This window comes from Schistocerca americana, chromosome 6, assembly GCF_021461395.2.
Source record: "Schistocerca americana isolate TAMUIC-IGC-003095 chromosome 6, iqSchAmer2.1, whole genome shotgun sequence".
NCBI lineage: Eukaryota > Metazoa > Arthropoda > Insecta > Orthoptera > Acrididae > Schistocerca > Schistocerca americana.
The window spans coordinates 484,188,541-484,214,961 of NC_060124.1; the positions used below are offsets into that span (position 1 = coordinate 484,188,541).

Sequence of the window (26,421 nt, forward strand, 5' to 3'; positions counted from 1 at the left end):
CGCTCGGCCACCATTCCGCTACCAAACAGCACATGAACAAAATGTATATATTAAAACCGTAAATCTTTACATACTGTTAAAGCATCTTTGCACTGTGTGTGAAGAACCTCGTAAGAAGATACTTTAAGACTAAGTAATGCTCATCTCAGATGTTATACTAACCAATGTCTATTTATTAGTAACCTAAATTTCTGTACAATCCCCTATTAACTACAGGATATGCTCTAAATAGAATTGTGTAATTTCTTTTATAGATCTCATTCAGTTTTGTACCCCGTCACCCTCTGCCGGTCAGACAATGCAATAACAATTATTATTACAGTTTAAAAATGTCTGTATGCGTCTGTGCAGAAGAAACTTGGTGGGTTTACTGCCGTGCAACTGCTAGTTGTAATATGTAAGCCTGTGAGGACAATGCTACAGATTCATTGTGCTTAAATAATGTGTAAACATAACACTACATGACGTAAGAACATTTTGTCAAAGAGGATTATGTTCCGTTGTAAGTGGGAGATGACACCATTTATTTGTACTTTGAGAGAGACATTCTACGAGCATTGTGATTTCTACACTCAGATACATCGCAGAAGTCGATCATACACAAGAAAGTAGACGTTTACTGTGCAAGTATTTCATCCTCTTACCGTTTGTGACTGAAATGTGTGTAATTCTTTGTACAGGGATACAGGGATACTGAGTCATAAATTTTATATCAATGACATAAATATAGAGACACTCATGTTTTGATTGCAGCTTACATCCTGGTTTAATGAACTGTCACCATTATGGGACATAGATTTCTAGCCATTAAGATTGAAAATCTGGCAGCCATGCTGGCTGGGTCACTACCTGCAGTATCATCATTCGTACGTCACTCCAGTGCTGTAGAAGATGGGGGCACGTTGAATCCTTGATCCTGTCTATTTGGGATTTCTGGCAGACATGCAGTCTGTGCCAGCTTGTACTGCGTCCCCATACGACAGATTGGGTACATTTCGAGAGCTGGCACTAGACGTTAGGTTTACAAAAGAGTGGAGAATTCGACAGAACTATGTCAGACTTCTTGTACTGGATCTGAAGTTGAAAAGCGAACCTCTGTGTTTCAGTCAATGCCAGCGGTGACGGTGATGCTGTGGATGGCAGACCCATTCATACAGAACCTCACGTCGCCACCAGCCGAGAACGGCACCAGGCCGCTCATCTTCTGGATTCCCGTAGAAGTGCAACATTCGCCTGCCTACGAAATAACCTACGCCATCGAGGCGTTTTGCATAGGATCTGCTACGGAGACGAGCATCCTGATAGACATAATTCTGATAGTTCTCTTAGTCTATGCAGCAGGTGAAATAGCTGTTCTGAATGAGAATATCGCTGGAATGAGGCTTTCGAACACTCGTGAGCGAGAAAAAGTAGAGCCAGACAAGGGGCTACAAGCTCTGGAAAGGAGTATTGATGAAGTGAGCATATCACAAACAGCCTACGTGTTCAGCGAGTACAGTTCAGACAGTAAGCGCAATCTTTTCGTTCTGGATAGACATGACACGTACTGGAAACTACACAGCAGTTTAGTGAAGAACATACAACATCATGAAGTTATTCTAACGTAAGTATCTGTTTCATTTAAGGTCTAAAATATATTCTAACATTTGTGACAACTCACTCATATAAACCATATAAAATGTCTGAAAACCAGTTATGTCACATGCATAATTGTAAACATGTCTGGTGCCGGCCGGAGTGGCCGTGCGGTTCTAGGCGCTACAGTCTGGAACCGCAAGACCGCTACGGTCGCAGGTTCGAATCCTGCCTCGGGCATGGATGTGTGTGATGTCCTTAGGTTAGTTAGGTTTAAGTAGTTCTAAGTTCTAGGGGACTGATGACCTCAGAAGTTGAGTCCCATTGTACTCAGAGCCAAACATATCTGGAGGGGGGGGGAGAAGAAGGTGGGGGGACGAGCAGTGCTGAAAATATGAGCCTTCTTAAAATCACGAGTATTTAATGCTTAAATGCTGTCTATCAGGTATTCGAGATGTTGCTTCTCAACCCTGTTCCGATGTTCGAAGTGGCTCTCCTAAGGTCATCAAGTGTGCGATGATGCTTTCTGCAAGCAAGTGTTAACCGGTCACAAGCTGGATCAATCTGGCTGTTATCTGCAGAGGTCACAGCCCACTCCATTTAGTGGGTTACTTCCTTTTTGTGGAAAGCATTCGCTTGGTGAGCATGGTGTGCTTTATCGTGTTTTATCGCCTAAATATGGTCTGCAGGACTGGACAAATGCATACAGAATCATGTTGTGATACTGTACTGCATCTTAAAATACCCCCAACATCCTACAAGGTTGGCTCCGTATTCTACGACTACGATCCGGCGACACGTAAACCTTGCATTCTCCAGTGGTGAGAACCCAACGCCATCAATCCAGCTTATATTTCCAGGGTTTTCTTGTCCACCTTTTATACGAACGATGGTTCTGTGGATTCGCAAAGACACCTAGGAACCCAATTGACCGTGGAGCCTGCTGGGTACTGGCTGGCGCGTTACAGCCCGAGAAAACTAACCAGTAATTCTGTCACATTCTGTTGGGGTTACCTGCGAGTATTAGTCGGCGGGTAGCAAACAACTACTGACAAGCACTACTAGACACGTACATAGCGTTGTTGCAGCGTGTGCAAATTTTGTATTTGCGTCCTCTTCTCGTTCCAAATGATCTGTTAACACTCTAAAAGCGAGCCATTCGGTCAGTATATGCAGGACAGGGATTTCAGCCATATGGGGGCTTTCCCACATAGGTAGCCATAGGCTGCACAAACTAGAACCGGAACAAAAATGGTACAGAAAATTGAGACGTGTATCACTGTCATTTGCTGGTCGTACCTACTGAGAACTACTGTATTTATTGAAATATTTTGCCATGCAATTGTACACCCCTTATGTGCTGCTGTAAACTGGTCTAGAGAACTGAAGGGGTAAGAGATTGAAGGTGTTGTGCAGGAACTTCAAGCTCTGAGCAGGTATAAAGTGCTAAATAAACTGGTATAGGCATGCATATTTAATTTCAGAATATGTAAACAGGCGGAAAATGGTGCTGCGGTCGGCAACGTCTATATAAAACGACAAATCTCTGGCGCTGCTGTTAAATCGGTTACTGCTGCTGGTGTTATAGTCGGCGCACGAGCGATGGGACACAGCATTTCTGAGGTAGCGATGAAGTGGGGATTTTCCCGTACGACCACTTCGAGAGTGTACCGTGAATATGAGGAATTCGGTAAAATATGAAATCTCCAACATCGCTGCGGCCGGAAAAGGATCCTGCAAGTACAGGACCAACGACAACTGAAGATAATCGTTCAACGTAACAGAAGTGCAACCCTTCCGCAAATTGCTACAGATTTAAATGCTGGACCACCAACAGATGTCAGCGTGCGAACCATTCAGCGGAACATCATCGACATGGGCCTTCGGAGCCGAAGACCTACTGGTGTACCGAAGATGACTACACGACACAAAGCTTTAGGCCTAGCCTGGGTCTGTGAACATCGACATTGGCCTGTTCATGACTGGAATCGTATTGCCTGGCCGGACGAGTGCCATTTCAAACTGTATCGAGCGGAAGGACGTGTACGGGTACGAAGACAACCTCATGAATCCATGGACCCTGCATGTCCGCAGGGGACTGTTCAAACTGGTGGAGGTTCTGCAATGGTGTGGGGCGAGTCCAGTTGGAGTGGTACGGGACCCCTGATACGTCTCGATACGATTCTGACAGGTGACACGTACGTAAGCATCCTGTCTGATCACCTGCATCCATTCATCTCAACTGTGCATTCCGAGGGACGTGGGCAATTCCAGCAGGACAACACGACACTCCACAGGTTCAGAATTGCTACAAAGTGGCTCCAGAAACACTCTTCTGTGTTTAAACTCTTCCGCTGGCCACCAAACTCCCCAGGCATGAACATTATTGAGCATAGCTAGGATGCCTTACAACGTGTTCTTCAGAAGAGACCTACGCCCCCTCGTTCTCTTACGGATTTACGGAATTCGTGGCGTCAGTTCCCTCCATCACTACTTCAGACATTAGTCAAGTCCATGTCACGTCGTGTTGCGTGCTCGCGAGGGGCCCTACACGATATTAGGTGGATGTACGAGTTTCTTTGGCTCTTGAGTGTACTTACAAAAGCCTTGTTGGGAAGGTACAGCAGTGAATGTATCGGGCTCAGTACTGCTGTTATAGATGCTTGAAGCCGTAAACATGGCCCCAAAATCTTACCAGTTGTCAGTATTCTCCTACCTTGCAGGTCCAAAGGTTCTGCAGCCTTAGATCGCCTTTGCCCTTAGAATTCATGATAACTGCCACCTAATCGTATACTGAGTACAACCAGTGTGTATCTGCCTTTTAGACATATGGTATGGTGCGAGGATGTCCTGCTGACATCCCTCCGCTGTGGCCCCTGCATTTCACACAGCGCTGTGGAACTCTCGATCGTCCTAGTTAGCGTTACACACTATTCTACGTGCCATTGTTCTTGCAGATATGGTTACGATATTCCCTTCCTAAATCAGTATACCATTAATTGCAACATACATTTCATCACTTTTGTTGCTGTTGTTGGTACTGTTGTGATTATCATTCCGAAGAGTGGTTTAATCAAGTTTTCCTTACTGCTTTAACCTGTAACAGCCTCATCATCTCCGAATAACTACTGCAACCTACATCATTCTGACTCTGCTTACTAAAGGCATCTCTTGGCCTCCCTCTACGGTTTTTACCCCCCACACTTCCCTCTAACACTAAATTGGTGATCCCTTGAGATCTCATATTGTGTCCTGTCATCCGATACCTTCTTGTAGTCAGGTTGTACCACAAATTTCTTTTCTCACCAATTCTATTCAGTATTACCTAATCAGTCGTGTGACCTATCCATGAAATCATCACCATTTTTCTGTAGCAGCACATTTCGGAAGCTTCTATTCTCTTTTTGTCTAAACTGTTTCACTTTTATGCATGGCTACACTCCATTCAAATAGGTTCCGTAAGGCAATCCCGATACTTAATTCTATATTCGATTTCAGTCAAGTTTTATTCTTCTGAAACGCTTTTCTTACCATTTTCAGTCTGCATTACATATACTCTCTACTTCAGCCATAATCTGTTAATATCGGTGTCCAAGTAACAAAACTCATCTACTCCTTAACTGTCTCGCTTCCTAATGTAATTCCTTCAGCGTCGCCTGATTTAATTCGGCTGTACTTGATTATTCCTGTTTTGCTTTTATTGATGTTCATATTACATGCTCCTTTCAAGACATTGTCCATTCCTTTCAACTACTTTTCATGGTCCTTTGCTGTCTCTTACAGGATTACAATGCCAGCAGCAAAGCCCATAATTTTCATTTCTTCTTCCTGATCTTTAATTCCTACTGTAGGTTTTTATTTTTCCGTATACTTTTCATTTTTCCAAATACTTTGTAAATATATTCTTTCCTCTTTATTTGCTGCTTTCGCAAAATAAAGATGTTGTTTCCACAGCTGTGACCACAGTCATACCACCAGAAAACACTCGACGCCTTACTACACCACATTCATACGATAAGGTAAATAAAAAACACATAATCTTCAACACACTGCGAATCTAAACAAAACAAATCCACACCTCACTGCACTACCAAGACAAATCTGTAAAGTATTGTTGTTCATCATCTCCTCAGAAACTACTCTATGGATTTCAGCCAAACTTGGTATACACATCATTTGCTATCTGGAAAGAAGTGTGAGAGTAATAACCATCTATCTCTCAAAGGGGCGGGTGTAAGGCTGATAAGACCGTGTAACGCAATGCGCGCAAATACGCATCATATATTCATCCCGTCTTTGAGAATGAGAACACTTAGCGACTTTGCACATTATTTGAAAGCTTAATGGAACTTTTCCTCGCTGACACATATCAGAAAATGAAGAAACAAAGGAAGTTTGTCGCTTACTACGTTATCGCCGTTCGTGCAGTAAAACTGCCCATCGCGCACGACGTTTCAATTTTTACTTAATTTACTGCTAAGTCAATTGGCAACACATTTTGCAGAAACTATCCACTCTACCACGGAATGTACCTACAATATTATTTCACTGTCCGTCACATAGTTCAGGGGATATGATGTCGTAAACACTGAGATGCGTGAGAAACAGCCGCATTATACATGACGGTCTGTTTCTTTCTTACAACTAACTCTGTTCGCAACATATTTCGAAGACAGTATCCACACAGACACCTGAATTTTTAGATATTTATTCGCTGAATGATAACCACTTGAAGTCGGCTGTTTGGGTATACATCCACTAGCCAGTAGTGAAAGTTGAAAATTTGTACCAGATCGCGACTCTAGTCCGGATTTCCCGCTTATGACCATCGGTCGCCTTAACAACTTTGGCCATCAGCACCAGAGTTCCATGTGTCAAATTTTCTATGTAGTCCTTTGCATCGACTGCCTCCAACCAGCGCAGCGCCGCAAAACAATATCAAGCAGGCACTGACCGCGCGCCAATGGGAAGAGCGAGCAGCGTCACGCCAGTCCACGCTGGTGTTTGTGAAAAAGGCCCTAAAATATCCACTAAAATCATCTGAAAAGGGTTACTGGCAACCGGTAGCCTTTGCAGTGGAATATGCTGATCGTTTTTGACATCCCATCAGTGGGTACATTCCTCAATGACACTGTGTCCTAATTGCTCATCAGTGTACTGCTCCATCAGTAGCTGTAGTTGATGGGGCACCTGATGTAGCTTGTGGCATAATGGTCATTCATTCATTCAGAGTTGTGATTCTGTGTTGCATCACCAGGGTAGCTGGTAAATACCCATGAGGACTAAATAACCCCTTAAACTCTATTAATGATTAGTCCATCACTGTTTCCTCTGTTCATTACGAGTGCTTCACTTTCTGAAGTTATACTGGTGGCTTGCTTATAGTTAGGGTCCAAATTGATCCTACCAAGATCACCTTTATCTAGAACATTTAAATTAGCGACCGACAATCTTTAGAGAAATCCATGCCCTTGGTCCCAAAACTATCAACACCGACTGGTACTAACCAGTCACTGCCTGCCATCCATAGAAGTAAAATGCTCTGGTGGAAAAAATAAAATCCTGCTTTATGTAATTCGTGTTTTTCTCCCAGTGGCACAACTACACACACTACCTTATAGGGTACTTTGTTACTACGCTAATCCTTGCAGTTTCCATGTATCCTGCAGTACTGTATTACGCAAAGTGAACCTTAGTGTGCTTGGATACAGCCTAATTGGTTCATCTTTTAAGATAGGTGAACCTTGTTGTAATGTGTCACTGATGACTGTTTTCCCCGGATGGAACAATGTCCCACGAAGTCCTGTGACACGCTTCCCAAGTTCAATTTAAGTCATAAAGAAAATGTAACTTCAAGATGGCGCAGTCACCTATGTGAGATAAAATTTCAATACATTCGTAGAACATTTTGCCCCCAACTGAAAACATAATATTGTGAAACCTAGCGAATGTGCACCGTACCCACAACGCCACATAACATATACTGAAGAGGGTTTAACTGGCTCTTGCCCACGACGTCCCAACCTACCACAAACACGTGTGCATCTGTTTGTATTAAAAACTTCCATCCACTATGCCAATCAAGCAAGATTCCGTTTCTGCATACACTACAGTCACGTTAAAAATTACTAGGAGCACCGATCAGCGCTTCTGGCGTTATCATTGTTGTTCAACAACTGATTATTCCTAATAAGTCCTACCATATTATGCCCTTCACTTTGTCTACAGCCCCATTCTCCATGTCCAACTTTCCCACAATTCTTACAGATGGCCGGCCGGTGTGGTCGAGCGGTTCTAGGCGCCTCAGTCTGCAACTGTGCGACCGCTGCGGTCGCAGGTTCGAATCCTGCCTCGGGCAAGGATGTGTGTGATGTCCCTAGGTTAGTTAAGTTTAGGTAGTTCTAAGTTTTAGGGAATTGATGACGTCAGCTGTTAAGTCCCATAGTGCTCAGAGCCATTTGAACCATCTTACAGTTTCGCTGTACGTCAGGGAAAAATATTTTTCTCCTATCACGGACTCGAGTTACCGCCACTATTTCTCCTAAAACCGTTGCTGTGCCTATGGCCCCAGCTAACTATTTCGGAATTTCCGCCTGCAGTTTGCTTGACAAAAATATGTTCAATTGTGTGAATTCCTTGGGAACCAAACTGCTGAGGTCAGCGGTTCCGCAGCTTACACACTAAACTTTAACTTACGCTAACAAGGGAACCTCCCCATCGCACCCCCCTCAGATTTAGTTATAAGTTGGCACAGTGGATAGGTCTTGAAAAACTGAACACAGATCAATCGATAAAACAGGAAGAAGTTGTGTGGAACTATGAAAAAAATAAGCAAAATATATAAACTGAGTAGTCGATGGGCAACATAAGCAACATCACAGGTACCAGTGAGCCCAGGAGCGCCGTGGTCCCGTGGTTAGCGTGAGCGGCTGGAGAACGAGAGGTCCTTGGTTCAATTCTACCCTCGAGTGACAAGATTAATTTTTAATTTTCAGACAATTACCAAAGTTCAGGCATTCACACATAATCAACTTCGCTCTCCAAAACTCCAGGACATGTTCAGATTTGCTTGGACATATGCAGGATTTGACGGTCTACGCACGGAAAAATTTGAAAACGTTAAAAACATGTGTTTTGACAGAACACAGGGAAAACAGTGCGACTGTGAAACTGTTGCATTCATTTGTTGCAATTTATGTGACAAACTCTTATGTTTTCATCACTTTTTTGGGAGTGATTGTCACATCCACAAGAAAACCTAAATCGGGCAAGGTAGAAGGATCTTTTTACCCATTCGGCAAGTGTACAAGTTAGGTGGGTCGATAAAATATTCCTGTCATGTGACGCACATACCGCCAACAGTGTCGTATAGAATATATCAGACGTGTTTTACTGTGGAGGAATCGGTTGACCTATGACCCTGCGATCAAATGCTAATCGCACGGTTTTGCGGTGCGGTCGCAAAACACATACACTAAACTTATTACAGTGTACAGAGACGTCAATGAACGAACGGCAGATCATAACTTTGCGAAAATAAAGAAAGAAAAATTTTTCACTGAAGTGAAGACTTGAACCTAGGACCTCTCGTATCGCACTTGCTCACGCTATCCACGTGACCACGGCGCTTTTAAGCTTGCGCTTTCCTGTGATGTTGCATATTTTGCAAAAGGGACTACTCAGTTTGTATATTTTGCTTATTTTTTTCATAGTTCCACACAACTTCTTCCTGTTTTCTCGATTGATCTGTGTTCAGTTTTTCCAAGACCTATTGACTGTGCCAACTTATAACTAAATCTGAGGGGGGTGCGATGGGGAGGTTCCCTTGTAAGAACAATACACACACTCATATCCGAGGGAGGACTCAAATCTCCGGCGGGAGGGGCAGCACAATCCATTAGATGGTGCCTCAAACTGCACGGTCACTCAGTTGGCTTTTGCTCGACACATCTGCTGATAATCCCCGGAATGACTCTGGTCATTCCCTGAAAGCTGGTTGGACAGAGGGGGTACTGTTCGTGGCCAGTACGTTCACCAGGTCTCGCCGTACTTGTTTCTTTTGTGAAGCCGTGTGAAAAGTCAGGTTTACAAGACTCCTGTCGAGACTGAAGAGGATCTCCTGGGAAGAACTTTCGCTGCTGGCGACACTGTTCAAACGACATCAGGGACATTAGAACCAGCAGAAAAACTATCCTTTCTGAGAAGAGAAAGGCGAGTATGCTCCTGTTCAAAACATTCTGACTGAAAAGTGGGTTGCCTCATCCTACTTCCTCAGCATCTATAAAAATTTTCCAAAAAAATTTGGCACATACTAGCCCTCTTTTTAACACACAACTATCACTCCCACAAGCTCCCCAAACTGTAACTCAGTCATATCCACTAGTCCATTGCTGTAAGCCCCTAATACCCATCCACTCTAACTTGTCAGTCCTTGCTCAGTCAGTTATTCAGCCCAACTCGTTGTCATCATCTCTATGAATCTCTCTAACTTCCACTGTCGCTTGTCTCTCAGCCAAAACCTCCTCCGTTCTGTCCTGCTACTACTGTCTTCTCTCACTGTCACTGTCTCTCTCTTACTGCTGCAATCTCATTCATTCACTCCCACTGTTGCTGTGTCTTCTCACTGCCATTATCTCTCTCTTCCTCATAGTCGTTGTGGTAGAGCCTGTCTCTCATTGTTACTGGTTCTCACCTACTTCAGCTTTCACCTTCTCTTTATTTCTCTCCCACAGGTACTGCGCCATTCACTACTTTCGTAGGACTGTTCTGTCCCTGTCAACCAAGCTCCACAATCATGGTTTCGCTCTCTTTCTCTCATACTGCCATTGCCTCCTACACACTCTCTAAAGTACAAACACTGTCTACTATCTTCCAGTATTTATTACCTCTCTGTCTCTTTCCCACTGCCATTATCTCCTTCTCCATCAGTAAAAAAAAAGCGCAACTATGTTCACACGTCAAAATTTTTGGGAACATTCTTAAAGGTGACGAGGAACCTAGAATCAAGCAGCTGCTACCGCAATTTTCAGTCTATTAAAAAGGAGCATATTCGCCTTTTTGTGCTCTAAGGGGAGCATTTCTCCCATGGTTCCGTTTTTTCCTTGAAACACCAGGATATGTCGTTCACATTAAAAGAATTTTATGGGTCAGTAAAATTTTGATAGTTTACTAACGTGGAATAGAAATAACCAAAATTAATTTTAAACCTAAGAGTGTATTTCACATGCAAAAAAATTTTGCCTTTGGCTGTATTACAACATGGGATTAGAGAACCTTATAACGGTAATGGAGACACATTAAAGCAAGTTTCTTCCCCCTAAAGTGTCTTTATAAATTAATTTTTCGTCTCACATTTTATGTGTGTAAGTAGTAGGACAACTTTGAATCTCTGTGTCCCGGAAACGGATAAAAATATCAAGACAGTTCTCAAGGGTGCTTGAGATACGGATCTTAGGGAATATTTTAAGATAAATGCCTGGACAGAACATGCCGTTAAAATTTGAGCGTTTGTTATTTAGATATCCACTGATAACACCGAAAAAAATATGAAAAACACTTGTTTCGGGTTTTCCTAGAAAGCGCCAATGAACTAAATGATGCCGCCTTAAGCCCTTTAAGGTGAACTGTAGGCCACATCTATTGCAGAAAGAACCAACTGATTCGCTTCATTTACCTAAGGTGTAGTATTCAGACTTTCACCTCGTTCTGCGGGATAGTTACCATAATACGATCCTTCTGTGGGATGTACAAATGGTCTGTAGCACAAGGTCTATTGAAAACAACTGACCGTATCTTTTTGTCACCAACAGAATCCGCCTTATGAACCACACAAAAGTTCGATTTTTTAGTGTGACATTTTGGAACATAATGGCAGCACATACTGTCGCATGCGTACCATTGGGTACGACAGAAATTTGTGATAACATGCCATGCCCGCACAGACTCTGCTGGTCGTTATTCTGAACAAATGTAAATGTAGCAACATGTGAAACTTGTGCAGGTAAGTAAAATTCATTGTTACTCAGAATTTTTGGTCTCTCTGATATCGAGTTAGTGCTCCGTTACTGGTCCATCAACAGTCTTTATCACCTAAGGGTATTGCTGAGTATTCAAAGGGAATTCTGTACCTCATGATCATGGTTCGGAAGTTGGGGCCCTTAGTCTAGGTTCTGCACTAGGCTAAGGTGGAACATGAGTAAATTATCGCTCATACTTTTCGACTTGGTCGTTTCCAAACTGTGGTTCCTCATCTTAGATTGCTACATTTTTACCGAATTGCCGTATATATTGACTTTGAACATCCTCAAATTATCGTCCGCACTCGAAAACCAAAGCTTCCAAGTCAGCAGGAGACGCTAAAAGTTATCCTAGCATGGGACGCCACAATGAAAGCTAACCCTTGGGGTGACTATATAAATTGATTCAGAAGGTATGCAAAATTTAGTTTACTAACAACATTTGTTTTTCAAAAGAAAAAACAGACATAAATCATAGTCATTGATTGAATGCTGTAAACAACTAACATTTGAGTTAAGAGAAAAGTGGACACGGATCCTGGGTGGCTGAAATGAGTCAGGTACTCTGGCCCTAAAATGTGGATTACGCAATCAGAATTGATCTGACACTGAGCTGACTTTGATTGATAATCTACAGAAGTTTCTCAATATACGAGGTGCGACAGTAAAGTAATGAGACTGGTTTTCTTTGCAAGATGTGGCAACCTTGCGGGCTTGCATAGGCACAATATCTTTGACCTTGGTCTATAAGCTGCTTCTAGTCCAAGAAGCACACTTTTGCAACTGCTCAGTTGTGAGTTGTGCTGTAATAAGTTAAAACGTGTTTGTGTCTATCGTCACGGAAATGGAACGGCATAATACTGCGCAAAGGTATTCCATTTCTTTTTGCGTTACATTGGGTGAAAACGCGACGACAACTTACGGTAAGCTTCAGAAGGCTTTTGGAGAGGTGGTTATGTCAAGAGCTCACGTTTTTCGTTGGCATAAAATGTTTAGTGAAGGCAGAACGAATGCTGAAGATGAAGACCGCAGTGGACGACCATCAACGTCAAGGACGGATGTCAACTTGGCCAGGGTGCGTGATATCGTACGATCTGATCGAAGATTATCCGTGAAAATGATTGCAGAAGAAGTGAACATCAATCGAGAAACGGTTCGTCTAATAATAACTGAAGATCTTGGTACGAGAAAGATTTGTGCAAATATGGTCCCCAAAAATCTCACACCACAACAGCGAGAAACACGGAAAAATATGGCAGCCGATCTGTTAGAGCAAACGGAAATCAATCCGGAATTGTTGAGCCGTGTTATCACTGGTGATCAAAGTTGGTTTTTTCAGTACGATCCAGAGACAAAACGCCAAAGTTCTCAATGGTGCTAAAAGGGATCACTCAGACCATAAAAAGCTCGCATGCCAAAGTCAAAAGTGAATGCATGCCTGTGTGCTTCTTTGATTCCAAGGGAATTGTTCATAAAGAGTGGGTGCCTCCTGGACAAACAGATAACCAATATTACTACAAAGAAATTTTAGAAAGTCTTCGTAAAAGAGTTCTTCGTCTCCGTGACTACATTGCTGATAATTGGATTCTGCATCACGATAATGCACTGCTCTGTCAGTAGAGCAATTTTTAACCTCATAACTTATTATTCATCAAATATCGCTCCGTGCGACATTTTTCTATTTGCAAAAGTCAAAACGGCGGTCAAGGGACACCATTTTCAAACAACTCAAGATGTCCAAAAAGCTGTGACGAAGGTCTTGGAGGATATTACAGAAGATTAGTTCGAGAAATGTTACCATCAATGGCAAAAGCGCTGGAAAAAGCGTGTGCAATCAGAAGTGAACTAATTTGAAGGAGACAAGACTAAACTTGACTAAAACGGTAATCAACATTTTTTTTTCACATCAATTTCATTACTGTCACACCTCGTAGGTGTAGCTGAGAGCAAGTGGTGTTCGAGATCTGTACTCCCCGATAAGGCCAGTGCAGCAGTATGTTACCCTGTTTACTTTGTGCGGTGAAGTTCCAGCTGTCGAGCAATGCACGGCGGTGACGAGACATTGAGGCAGCACCTGTGAATCGACCGCAGCCACGGAAGAAATGAAAAAAATGTCACAGTCCAGCTATCAGGCAGACGGATCGCAATTCACTCTCTACCAGAGTCCTGAAATCACGGTAGATATCAGTGTGTGACACACCCGTTCGCTGGTCGTGCCAAGAACCAATTTGGCTCACTTATACAACAGAGGGCACAAGGATACCAAACGTCGAGACTGGTAAACCAAAAACAAATAAGTGTGCCCTCAGCAAACGAACAGTCCGAGAAGTTTGAAGCCACAGTGTTGGTACAGTAAGAAATTCGCCACAGGCTCTCCAGTCTAACTACTTGCAAGTGAAGTCAGTCTCAGCACAGGTCCCAAGCACTAACCACACATTCCAGAGCTTCGACCAGAAGATGCTTCTATACCGTTATGCAGTACAGACCTGTTATGCACTGCATTTTATACATTGAAGGATTACTTAGATAAAACAGAGCAGGGGTTTGATAAAAAATGTTATACATGAAATGAAATGAAATGAAATGATGGTATGGTATTAAGGCTGGGAGGCCCCATTCGGGGAGTTCGGCCGCTATATTGCAAGTCCTCTTTAGTTGTCGCCACTTCGGCGACTTGCGAGTCAATGATGATGAAGAACACACAACACCCAGTCCCCTGCAGGGATTCGAACCCGGGCCTCCTGCGTAGTAGGCGGTAACACTACCGCTACGCTCCGTAGACGGACAATGTTATACAAATAAATAATAATAATAATGATTATAAAGCGTCCAACATTCCACATAACACCTTCACTTTATTTATTTATTTTTTCCTTCTTCTTTCCTTTCTAGAAATATTTACCCCCAAGCTATGCACAGCACTATACTAACACCCCTTCCTCTTTCTGAGCTCAATATCTTACTCATTATGCAGGGATACTGACTCAATTTTTCAGGATAGCAAATGGGAAGTTGGGGTACAGAAAAAGGCCCAGAGATCACCAATGTGTGTGTGTGTGTGTGTGTGTGTGTGTGTGTGTGTAGTGAGTGAAGTGTTATGAAACAATGTGTGTATAGTGTGTGCAGTGACTGATTGTAAGATATGAGTGAACAGTCTGACATTACATTATTTAATAAGTCATTTGTAAGAAAAGTATAGCATACCAGGAGTAAATCTAATGACTGCCTTCGCACCTATCTAGATAAAAAATTTCCGTTTTCCCGCAAAGTGAACGAACGACACTGCCTTCACCACGTCTTGCGCCAATCACAGGGCTTTAGAGGCGCTAAATCTTCCATTCCAGACGACAGCACAAATCCTGTCGAACCAGGGCAAGAGTTAAGAAACCTTCATCTCCGTAAAAAAAAAGAAACTGCCAATTGCTGGCTTTTTTTTAAGTTTTCGCACAGGTGGATGATGTTTTTCCCCGAAGTTGTGTCGCTTCCAATGGCAACAAGCGAACAGATATAACCTTAAAGATCTTTATTTAAATCGCCTGTGCCTTGGAGCATGTCAGTCCTAGCTATGGGCTGTGATAAAGATTCTCTCAACGTTTCTCAGACGCTGGAGTTTCTTATACAACCGAGGCGGCTAATGGAAGTGGGTCACAGGCATATTTCCAATACTGGCGAAAACGAAATCTTGTGAATTTTTATCATGCATAGCTCTACACACAATGCCCGGTTCACGACTCCACTATGTAGACGCATCCCTACAGTCCATTGCCCCCAGCCCAGCCTTCCACTGGCGCCATGGCAGGTAGCTCAGCAATTTTTCTGCTAGAGAACTGTCTCGACTAGGGGCCGCTCTGTCTGCCCTGTCTGGCTGTGGACCTGTCCGGTAAGATTTACTGAGGTATGGGCTCGCCGTCAATTGCATTCAACTTCCAACATGCTGTTTCTGAGAGCTAAGAACCATAAAAGTACCTCATGCTTTTATCGCCCTACCAGGCTCCATCAACATCTGCTCAGTCGTTAACTTTCTAGAGTCTCGCTCAAGGTGTGTAAGGTTGTAACTAAATCTTTAATAGTTTTCCGTATACAAAAGAGAAGTGAGAGAGTAAGTTGTCCCCTCCCAGCCCCAGCAGATGGCACCAGTTCAGATCCCGGCACCATCAAATTCTAGGCATGACCCTAGGCCAGCGGATCGAGGAAGCAGTGAACAGTTACATTATTAGTATCGGTTATTATACAAAGTTTGATGATGAGCGATGATAGAACTAGTTGTGATACATACCAATAAAGTATACATCAGGTGCCATTGGTTCAAATGGCTCTGAGCACTATGGGACTTAACATCTATGGTCATCAGTCCCCTTGAACTTAGAACTACTTAAACCTAACTAACCTAAGCACATCACGCAACACCCAGTCATCACGAGGCAGAGATCAGATGTCATCGCATAATGTGTATCTTATAGATAAATGAAGCACAGCAGTAAAATACGTTATTATTTTCAGGTACATCAATGACCTGGAAATCGTGCTGAGCGCATCTGTCTATGTCCTGTTGCTTACGAATGCACTAAATATTTGTTTGCATTCTTTTGGAATTGTAGCGGTAAGTGTGTATGTCTTGCTATTTCGATCAAGGTGGCTTGTAATATGGTTTTTGTATGCATGCGTTCAAGTGAGTAAGTTGGTAAGGAAGTTAAACTTCAATACCGTTAATATGTCTGTATACTGAATATATGTTCCGACTGGCAAACACGTTTTTAGAACTCATATCAGGTGGAAAAATGTAGTTAGAACATGTGTATGTGTTTTCTTTTCAGGATTCACAACTAAATGAAATGGCTGAAAACCGAAATCTGGAATTAGTACACATGTGTTATGGGGAATTTAGAACTCTGTGGCACCAAAATAAACAAGATTTAGCTGGTTTTATTTTAGTAAAGTGTTGTGTGTTGAACAGTGTCATTACTTGCCCTCTACGAACGGTGTCAGTAAAATATCTATGAAGAGAACATCATTGTATACGGAATTTCTACCACTCTGCCAGTTGTACACATTGGTTCACTCTTTGAAGAACAGTGACGTGATACTGTCCACTGAAACTGGCATCATATAGAACCTGTTGATGGAGAGCCCATCGCCCGGGGTGGCTGCACCCCTATATCACGGCATACAGTAGTTAGGAACCCTAAACATGACTACTCTTAGGAGTGACACAACTGGTAGCTGTCGTTACAGAGGCAACTCTTCGTATGGACGTCGACCAAGGCAGTGCCAGAGTAGTAATCTGATGCAAACAGCGTAAATAAGTACACTTAGGAGACGCAATCACTACTCTTGTCCACTCTGTTATGGGGTATTACTGTGTATGGGGTACTTTCCAGACGGGATTAAATGTGTACGTTGAAATAATTAAAAGACCGGCAGCTCGTTTTGGTCTTGTCGTGAAACAAGGGATACAGTTTCACAGACATGATGCAACTGAGGTGACAATAACTACAGATCCCTTCTAGGAACCTTTCAGCTATTGATGACAACATCTAGATGCATTATTGAGCAATCTCAGACAGTTGGTAGTTGTGGAGGTTTCAGTTTAGACAGTTAGTAGTTTGTGGAGATTTCAATGTAGATTTCTCAAAGATACCGACAGAAAAAATGAACTAGAATTATTAAATGAGTGCCTCAAACTAATTTCAATAGTCATTTTTCCAACTCGTGTGCAACAAGATAGTAGGACACTGATTGATAACATTTCTGTAGACAGTGCTCAGACTAAGAAAATTAATGTGTTCTCTATTGTTAATCGACTATTGCTCATACTGCACAGTTAATGGAAGTAAACAACATGGCACCGTGCAGGCCTAAGGAAGGTTCATAAAGAAGCAGTGAGGCTTATTAATGAGAACAGGATAAAATGTTTTAAGAGTATGTTGAGACAGGTGGTATGTGATGAGATGTACATACAAATAGATGCTAATGTCAGAGTCAATTTTCTCCCAATTTATGTCAACATTTGGAAGCTGCTTTGTTAGAAAGTTAGACGGAAGTTCAATTAACAACAAGTAAGTCACCGAAACTAAAGGAATCAGAATCTCGCGGAAGGAGGAGAGGGAACCTTATATAAATGGCAGACTAAGTCAAGATCAGAAATTGCTTGTATACTACAAAAATTAGCGTAGTGCTTTAAGGAAAGTAAAAAAAAAAACAGAAATATGAACGTCTCAACAGAAATAAATAATGCATATAACAACATAAAAATTATACAGGATATTGTAAAAAGGAACAATCAGTCAATGTAGAACATTCCATAACAAACTAAATGTCAATGTTGTGACAGATAATTCACAAGTTGCAAGCAATTTTTACAATCACTTTCTAAATGTAGCAGCAAAAATATAATTCAATGGCTCAGCTGAAAAACCAAGACAATATATTAAAAATGTAATTCCACAACTAACTATAAGTAGCACCAACATCCTTCACTGAAGTTAATACGATTACAAAAATTCTAAAAAGCAAAAGCAAATGTGGTTTTGATGAAATTTCAGACAGAATTCTCGGAAGTTGTTTAACTTAATATGTAAAATCTAACAATTACTACAGAATTTCTTACCTTTTCCCAAGATATTCGAAAAGCAATGTACTCAAGAGTAGTAGTAGGCTTAAGTAGGAACAGTTAGCGTATCAATGGATTTCAGGAGGGTTGCTCAAATAAGAATCATAGTTATTCATTCACTCATAAAATAGTGCAGACTTTACGTAATGAAATCTCGCCAGCTGATACTTTTGTTATCTTTTAAAGAGGGTTTGAGTACATCTCACGTTACTCGCTTACAAAAGCTTAAGTTTTATGAAATTAATGGCTTTACATACAGCTGGTTTGAATCACGTCAGTACTTGCAGGTAGTTTCACAAACCCTTACAGTTTCCATCGTTTTTCATTTTCATTTTAATGTATATTATGGAAAGAAGTGTTTCTTAATAAGTAGTATCATTACCAATCACTCTACTACATATTTTAAAAGAAAAATTCTGCATTTTGGACAAAAACATTGAAACACCCGCAAAACCTGCTGGGAAGAACAGGTGATTATGATTGTGGAAAGGGCCAAATAAGGTGCCGGTCAGTTTCACATCAAACTGTAATTTACTGTAATTTAATAACACATATGCAACCAAAGCGGCACATAGTCGAACTTTTACAACTACGAGTTTCAAACTCCAATTCCTTCATGGCTGAAGGCCTCCAAACAAGAAAAATTAAAAATCAAGTGGCTGAAAACTCACAGTTCAAATTACAAATAAAGTAATATATATATATATATATATATATATATATATATATATATATATATAGGAGATGACCAAATTTATAATGTTATTATTACAGCCCATGCATTTGTAATAATTTTCTTTATAGTAATACCTATTATAATTGGTGGATTTGGTAATTGACTTGTTCCATCAATAATTGGTGCACCAGATATAGCATTCCCACGACTAAATAATATAAGTTTTTGATTACTACCACCTTCATTAACCCTTCTTCTTATATCTTCTATAGTAGATAATGGTGCTGGTACAGGATGAACAGTTTACCCTCCTCTAGCAGGAGCTATCGCACACGGGGGGTGCATCTGTAGACCTAGCTATTTTCTCACTCCACTTAGCAGGTGTATCATCTATTCTTGGTGCAGTAAACTTCATTACAACAGCAATTAATATACGATCAGAAAGTATAACTTTAGATCGAACACCTTTATTTGTATGATCTGTAGCTATTACAGTCCTGCTCCTCCTTCTTTCACTTCCAGTTTTAGCCGGAGCTATCACTATACTATTAACAGATCGAAATTTAAATACATCGTTCTTTGACCCTGCAGGAGGGGGTGACCCAATTTTATATCAACACCTATTTTGATTCTTTGGACACCCAGAAGTTTACATTTTAATTCTACCAGGATTTGGGATTATCTCTCACATTGTATGTCAAGAAAGAGGAAAAATTGAATCATTTGGAACATTAGGTATAATTTATGCTATATTATCAATTGGACTAATGGGATTTATTGTATGAGCACATCACATATTCACAGTAGGAATGGATGTTGACACACGAGCATACTTTACATCGGCAACAATAATTATTGCCGTACCTACAGGAATTAAGGTATTCAGATGATTAGCCACACTATATGGAACTAAATTCAAGTTCAATCCACAATTATTATGAGCTTTAGGATTTATTTTTCTATTCACGATTGGTGGATTAACTATAAATAATACATGATTAAAAATCCAATTTACAATTATATTCATTGGAGTAAACTTGACATTCTTCCCTCAACACTTCTTAGGGTTAGCAGGAATACCACGACGATATTCAGACTACCCAGATGCATATACATCATGAAATGTAGTATCAAGAATTGGGTCTACAATTTCTATTGTAGGAATCATTATATTCATTGTAATTATATGAGAAAGAATGGTTACAAACCGAGCAATCATATTTAGAGCTAATATAAGATGATCAACAGAATGGCTACAAAATAACCCTCCTGTAGAACACAGTTACTCAGAATTACCATTAATTTCTAGATTCTAATATGGCAGATTAGTGCAGTAGATTTAAGCTCTACAGATATAGGTTTGACCATTTATTAGAAAAATTAATTAATGGCAACATGATCAAATTTATCCCTTCAAGACGGAGCTTCACCATTAATGGAGCAACTATCATTCTTCCATGATCATACTATGGTCGTATTACTATTAATTACAGTAATTGTAGGTAATGCCCTAAGTTATATATTATTTATTGCCTATACAAACCGAAACTTACTTCATGGACACTTAATTGAAACAATCTGAATAGCATTACCAGCAATTAAGCTAATTTTTATTGCACATCCATCATTACGACTATTATATTTACTTGATGATTTAGTAGATGCAATAATCACAATCAAAACCATTGGACGACAATGATACTGAAGATATGAATATTCAGACTTTATAGACGTAGAATTTGACACTTATATAACACCAGAACAAGACCTAGAAAATGACAGATTTCGACTTCTAGATGTAGATAACCGAACAATTCTACCAATAGATACAGAAGTACGAGTATTAACAAGAGCATCAGACATTCTACACTCATGAGCAGTTCCTGCATTAGGAGTTAAAATTGATGCAACGCCAGGTCGACTAAACCAAGGAACATTTACAATAAACTGACCTGGCTTATTCTTTGGACAATGCTCAGAAATTTGTGGAGCAAACCACAGATTTATACCAATTGCAATTGAAAGAACTTCAGAAACTTATTTATCAAGTGATTATCTAAGATAATCCAAGGAGTTGGTTAAAATATATAACATTAGAGTGTAAATCTAAAATAACTAAACAATTAGTACACCTTGAAATACATCAGATGGCTGAAAGTAAGTAATGGTCTCTTAAACCAAACAATAGTAAATTAACAACTACTTCTGATGGGGAAATTTAATCCAAATCCCTCAAATATCCCCTCTCATATGATTCTCCCTATTCATCATATTTTCGGCTACATTAATTCTATTCAATCAAATAAACTTTTTCTCATTTAAGCCAAATCTTATTAAAAGAGCAGAAAAAAGAACAATTGAGATAAAAAACTTAAATTGAAAATGATAACAAACTTATTCTCAACATTTGACCCATCAACGAACATCTTCAATTTATCATTAAATTGAAATAGAACATTCTTAGGACTATTATTAATCCCATCAATGTTTTGACTTACACCATCACGAATTAATATTATTTGAAATAAACTAAACTTAACCTTACACAATGAATTTAAAACATTACTATGACCAAAATCATTTAATGGAACAACATTCATCTTTATCTCAATTTTTATTATAATACTATTTAATAATTTTATAGGATTATTCCCTTACATCTTTACTAGAACGAGACATTTAGCATTAACATTTGCAATCGCTCTACCTATATGATTAAGATTCATGTTATTTGGATGAATTAATCATACCAATCACATATTTACACACCTTGTTCCACAAGGAACACCTCCTGCATTAATATCACTTATAGTTTTAATTGAAACAATTAGAAATGTCATTCGACCAGGTACACTAGCAGTACGACTAGCAGCAAATATAATTGCAGGACACTTACTATTAACATTACTAAGAAATACAGGACCATCTATAGCAATAAACTTAATTTCAATATTAATTATTGGACAAATACTTCTATTAATTCTAGAATCAGCAGTAGCAATAATTCAAGCTTATGTTTTCTCAATTTTAAGAACTTTACATTCTAGAGAAGTATACTAAACCTATGTTAACAACTCACTCAAATCACCCATTCCACCTAGTAGATTATAGACCTTGACCATTAACAGGAGCAATTGGAGCAATAGTTCTAGTATCAGGATTAGCAAAATGATTTCACCTATTTAACATTAACTTATTTATAACTGGATTTGGAATTACCCTACTAACTATGACGAGATGTAGTATGAGAAGGGACATATCAAGTGCTACATACAGGATTTGTATCAATTGGATTACGGTGAGGAATAATTTTATTTATTGCATCAGAAGTATTATTCTTTGTTTCATTTTTCTGAGCATTTTTTAGAAGAAGACAAGCACCAACTATTGAACTAGGAATACTATGACCTCCAATAGGAATCCAACCTTTTAATCCTATACGAATTCCATTACTTAATACAGCTATTCTTTTGGCATCAGGAGTAACAGTAACATGAGCACATCATAGTTTAATAGAATCTAATCATACTCAAGCATTACAAGGACTGTTCTTCACAGTATTACTAGGACTATATTTCACTATACTTCAAGCATACGAATATTGAGAAGCACCTTTCACCATTGCAGACGCAGTTTATGGGCCAACATTCTTTGTTGCAACAGGTTTCCACAGTCTACACGTAATTATTGGAACAATTTTCTTATCAACATGTCTACTTCGACATTCAATAAACCAATTCTTACCAAGACACCACTTTGGATTTGAAGCAGCAGCATGATACTGACACTTTGTAGACGTAGTATGATTATTCCTATACATCTCCATTTATTGATGAGGTAGATAATTGTTTTTCTAGTATAAATAGTACATTTGACTTCCAATCAGAAAGCTTGATATAAATCAAGAAAAACAATCCTAATTCTATTCACAAGAATTTTTATTAGATTTATCATCCCAATAATTGTTATAATCTTTGCAACAACATTATCAAAAAAATTAATTAATGACCGAGAAAAAAGATCACCATTTGAGTGTGGGTTTGACCCAAAAAGATCAGCATGAATACCACTCTCACTGCCATTCTTCTTAATTGCAGTAACTTTTTTAATTTTTGATGTAGAAATCGCATTAATCCTTCCAATTGTAATTATTTTCAAAACCTCAAACATTATAATCTGAACAGTATCAACAATATTTTTTATCCTAGTATTAATAGGTGGACTATACCATGAATGCAATCAAGGAGCATTACAATGAGCAGAATGAAGGGTTGTAGTTAATTATAACATTTGGGTTGCATTCAAAAAGTATTGATATAATCAATCAACCTTAAATAGAATAAGAAGCGAAATATTTGCAGTCAGTTTCGACCTGGAAGATTGGTAAATAAAATACCCTTATTCTTATTAATTGATGCCAAAAAGAGGCGTATTACTGTTAATAATATAATTGAACTATAAAGTTCCAATTAAGGAAATGTAAAGCCAATATGAAAGCTACTAACTTTTTATATTAGCGGTTAAACTCCGTTAACATTTCTAAAATTTATATAGTTAAAATAAAACATTGTATTTTCACTGTAAAAATAATATATCTATATTTATAAATACCTAAAAGTAAAAATACTTCCTTAACATCTTCAGTGTCACACTCTAATTTTAAGCTATTTAAGTAAACGAAAAATAATATCAGCAAAATAAATATTAAAAAATAAAAGTTAAAAGATAAATCTTAAAATTAGAATCATATCAACCCTGAATATAACCAATTAAATAAATAAATAGTCTATATAAACCTTGACCACCAAATAATTCACCTCAACCATAATCAAATGATTTAGATGAATAATAACCTAATTTTAAAGGAATATATCTAATAAACTTAGTTGAAAGAAAAGGTGTAAACCATATAGCACCAGCAAATCTGACAAAAGAAAGTATACTTGAAGAAAATAAATTTTGAGAAAAATCAAAATTAGAAATACGATAACCCAAATAAGAACCTAAAACAACTACAGTAATAGTTAAAAACTTTAAATAATAAGGTAAAACAATCACATGAGGAATAGGAAAAATTAACCAAGACAAAAGACTACCACCAAAAACAGCAACAACCAATTATACCAAACGAAATATAATAAGCTTTATATATATATATATATATATATATATATATATATATATATATATATATTACTGATAGTGACCGGGCCAAATATCTCACGAAATAAGCATCAAACGAAAAAACTACAAAGGACTAAACTCGTCTAGCTTGAAGGGGGAAACCAGAAGGCGCTATGGTTGGCCCTCTAGATGGCCTGCCATAGGTCAAACGGATATCGACTGCGTTTATTAAAATAGGAACCCACATTTTATTACATATTCGTGTAGTACATAAAGAAATATGAATGTTGTAGTTCGACCACTTATTTCGCTTTGTGATGGATGGCGCTGAAACAGTCACACGCGTGTAAGTACGTGGTATCATGTAACATTCCGCCAGTGCAGACGGTATTTGCTTCGTGATTCATTACCCGTGTTAAAATGGATCGTTTACCAACTGTGGAAAAGGTCGATATCGGGTTGATGTATGGCTATTCTGATCAAAATGCCCAACAGGCCAGTGCTATGTATGCTGCTCGGTATCATGGACGACATCATCCAAGTGTCCGGACCGTTTGCCGGATATTTACGTTATGTAAGGAAACAGGAAGTGTTCAGCCACATGTGAAACGTCAGCCACGACCTGCAACAAATGACGATGCCCAAATAGGTGTTTTAGCTGCTGTCGCTGCTAATCCGCACATCAGTAGCAGACAAATTGCTCGAGAATCGGTAATCTCAAAAACGTCAGTGTTGAGAATGCTACATCAACATCGATTGCACCCGTACCATATTTATATGCACCAGGAATTGCATGCCGAAGACTTTGAACATCGTGTACAGTTCTGCCACTGGGCACAAGAGAAATTACGGGACAATGGCAGATTTTTTGCATGCGTTCCATTTAGCGACGAGGCACGTTAAGTTATTTTGAACTGCAAGCTCAGAGCGGTCGTGCAAACCGTATATTTAGCGGCGTCTCGTGTGGCTGCGATCAGTAAAGCTAACGTCAATTGTTAAGGTGTTTGTGTAGTGAGGCTCCGTCATATTAAGTACACGTATGTACTGACGGTCGAATGAGAGTCTGCACAGCTTGTACCGATAGCTGTTATCAAAATAATACGCGTATTCAGTGGAATACTTGGTGGATACAGTCTTGGCATACAGGAACAAAATTTTCAAGGAAAATTTATTTCTTTCAATTTTTAAAAACATATCTAGTTTTCTTGTTTTTACTTTTTCAGTCCACACTTCATTCTCGAGAGGTCACAGTTAATTCCACTTCAGAGATTTTAACACAACAGATTTCTACAATTCTTTCATTTACCTTGTTGGCGAAGTTTTTGACATTATTTTTTGCGTAAAATGGTCTGGCAGAAGAGCAAAAGAAAGATGCCTAAAAATTCTCTTCTTCTCAGTTGTTCTTTCGTATTCCTGTTGAAAAATAATAGACATTGAAAAGTTAGCTTCTTGGAAGCAATTGTCAAACGTTGTATCAATATGAAAATATTCTCTGGCTTACAAACCCCCTGCATCTACTGACGGGTTAACAAACAGAATGAAAAGGAGGGTTCTGAATAATTACAATAATGTTGGAAGCGCACACCCAAAGTCTGAGTCATACCCTCCTCGGAATGTTATTTTATAATAACAAATTTTTTTTCTAGAATTATTTTGTTTGAGATTTTCTCCTTCGTGCCCCCTTTGTAATACGTACATTTGTGCTTCATGCAAGTAAACATTGCACAGAAATAAGAGATCTTATTTGGCAGTCCGTTGGTGGATTTAACATACATCACCTCTGCATCTGGGCCACCAAACCACACACTGACGTGAGGAGGTGTCTTTCACAGAGATGTTAGTTACCTGTTGTGCTGGGCGTCTCTGACGCTCGCTCTCTCTCTCTCTCTCTCTCTCTCTCTCTCTCCCTCTCTCTCGGTCATCCAGCTAGAGGCTGCAGTGATATCCATAATATGTCTCTCAAATGTTTGCGTGTGTGTGTTTGTGAGCGCATGTGTGTAACGAAGAAAAGCAAACAAAACTTTTGGAAAATGGTTGGATTTTCATAAAAACAGAAACTCAGTTGTTGGATTACATAGCAAGAGAAAGACGTAAGGTGTAAGGAGACGGTATTTGACGTGAACATTTTTATAAATGAGCGCGAAACACAGAGGTGCGTGCGTGCGTGCGTGTGTGTATGTGGGGGAGGGGGGGGGGGTGGGCGGGGGCGCTCGCGCACATGTGTGCTAAATGACACTACTGTTCCAAATTCAGGTGAAGGTGCTGAAGTAATTATCTTTATCATAGCACAAATTCAAGTTAAAATTACATGTCGTTTGGCATGGAAATAGTATAATATTGCCAATACTGCTTTGGAACATGATGCCATTTGACACAATCAGGTAATACTTTTGGAAACAGTATAGTTTTGTCGAATATGT

The 26,421-nt window shown here is 39.6% G+C and overlaps 1 protein-coding gene across 1 annotated transcript in view; it reads left to right on the forward strand.

The window, feature by feature from the left end:
* LOC124619692 overlaps positions 1-26,421 on the forward strand; it is a 73,638-nt gene that overhangs the window by 31,616 nt on the left and 15,601 nt on the right. Inside the window, exons 4-5 of the mRNA XM_047146243.1 lie at positions 1,107-1,603; positions 16,092-16,191. Coding sequence (XP_047002199.1) covers positions 1,107-1,603; positions 16,092-16,191 — 597 coding nt within the window. The remainder of the gene's footprint in view (positions 1-1,106; positions 1,604-16,091; positions 16,192-26,421) is intronic.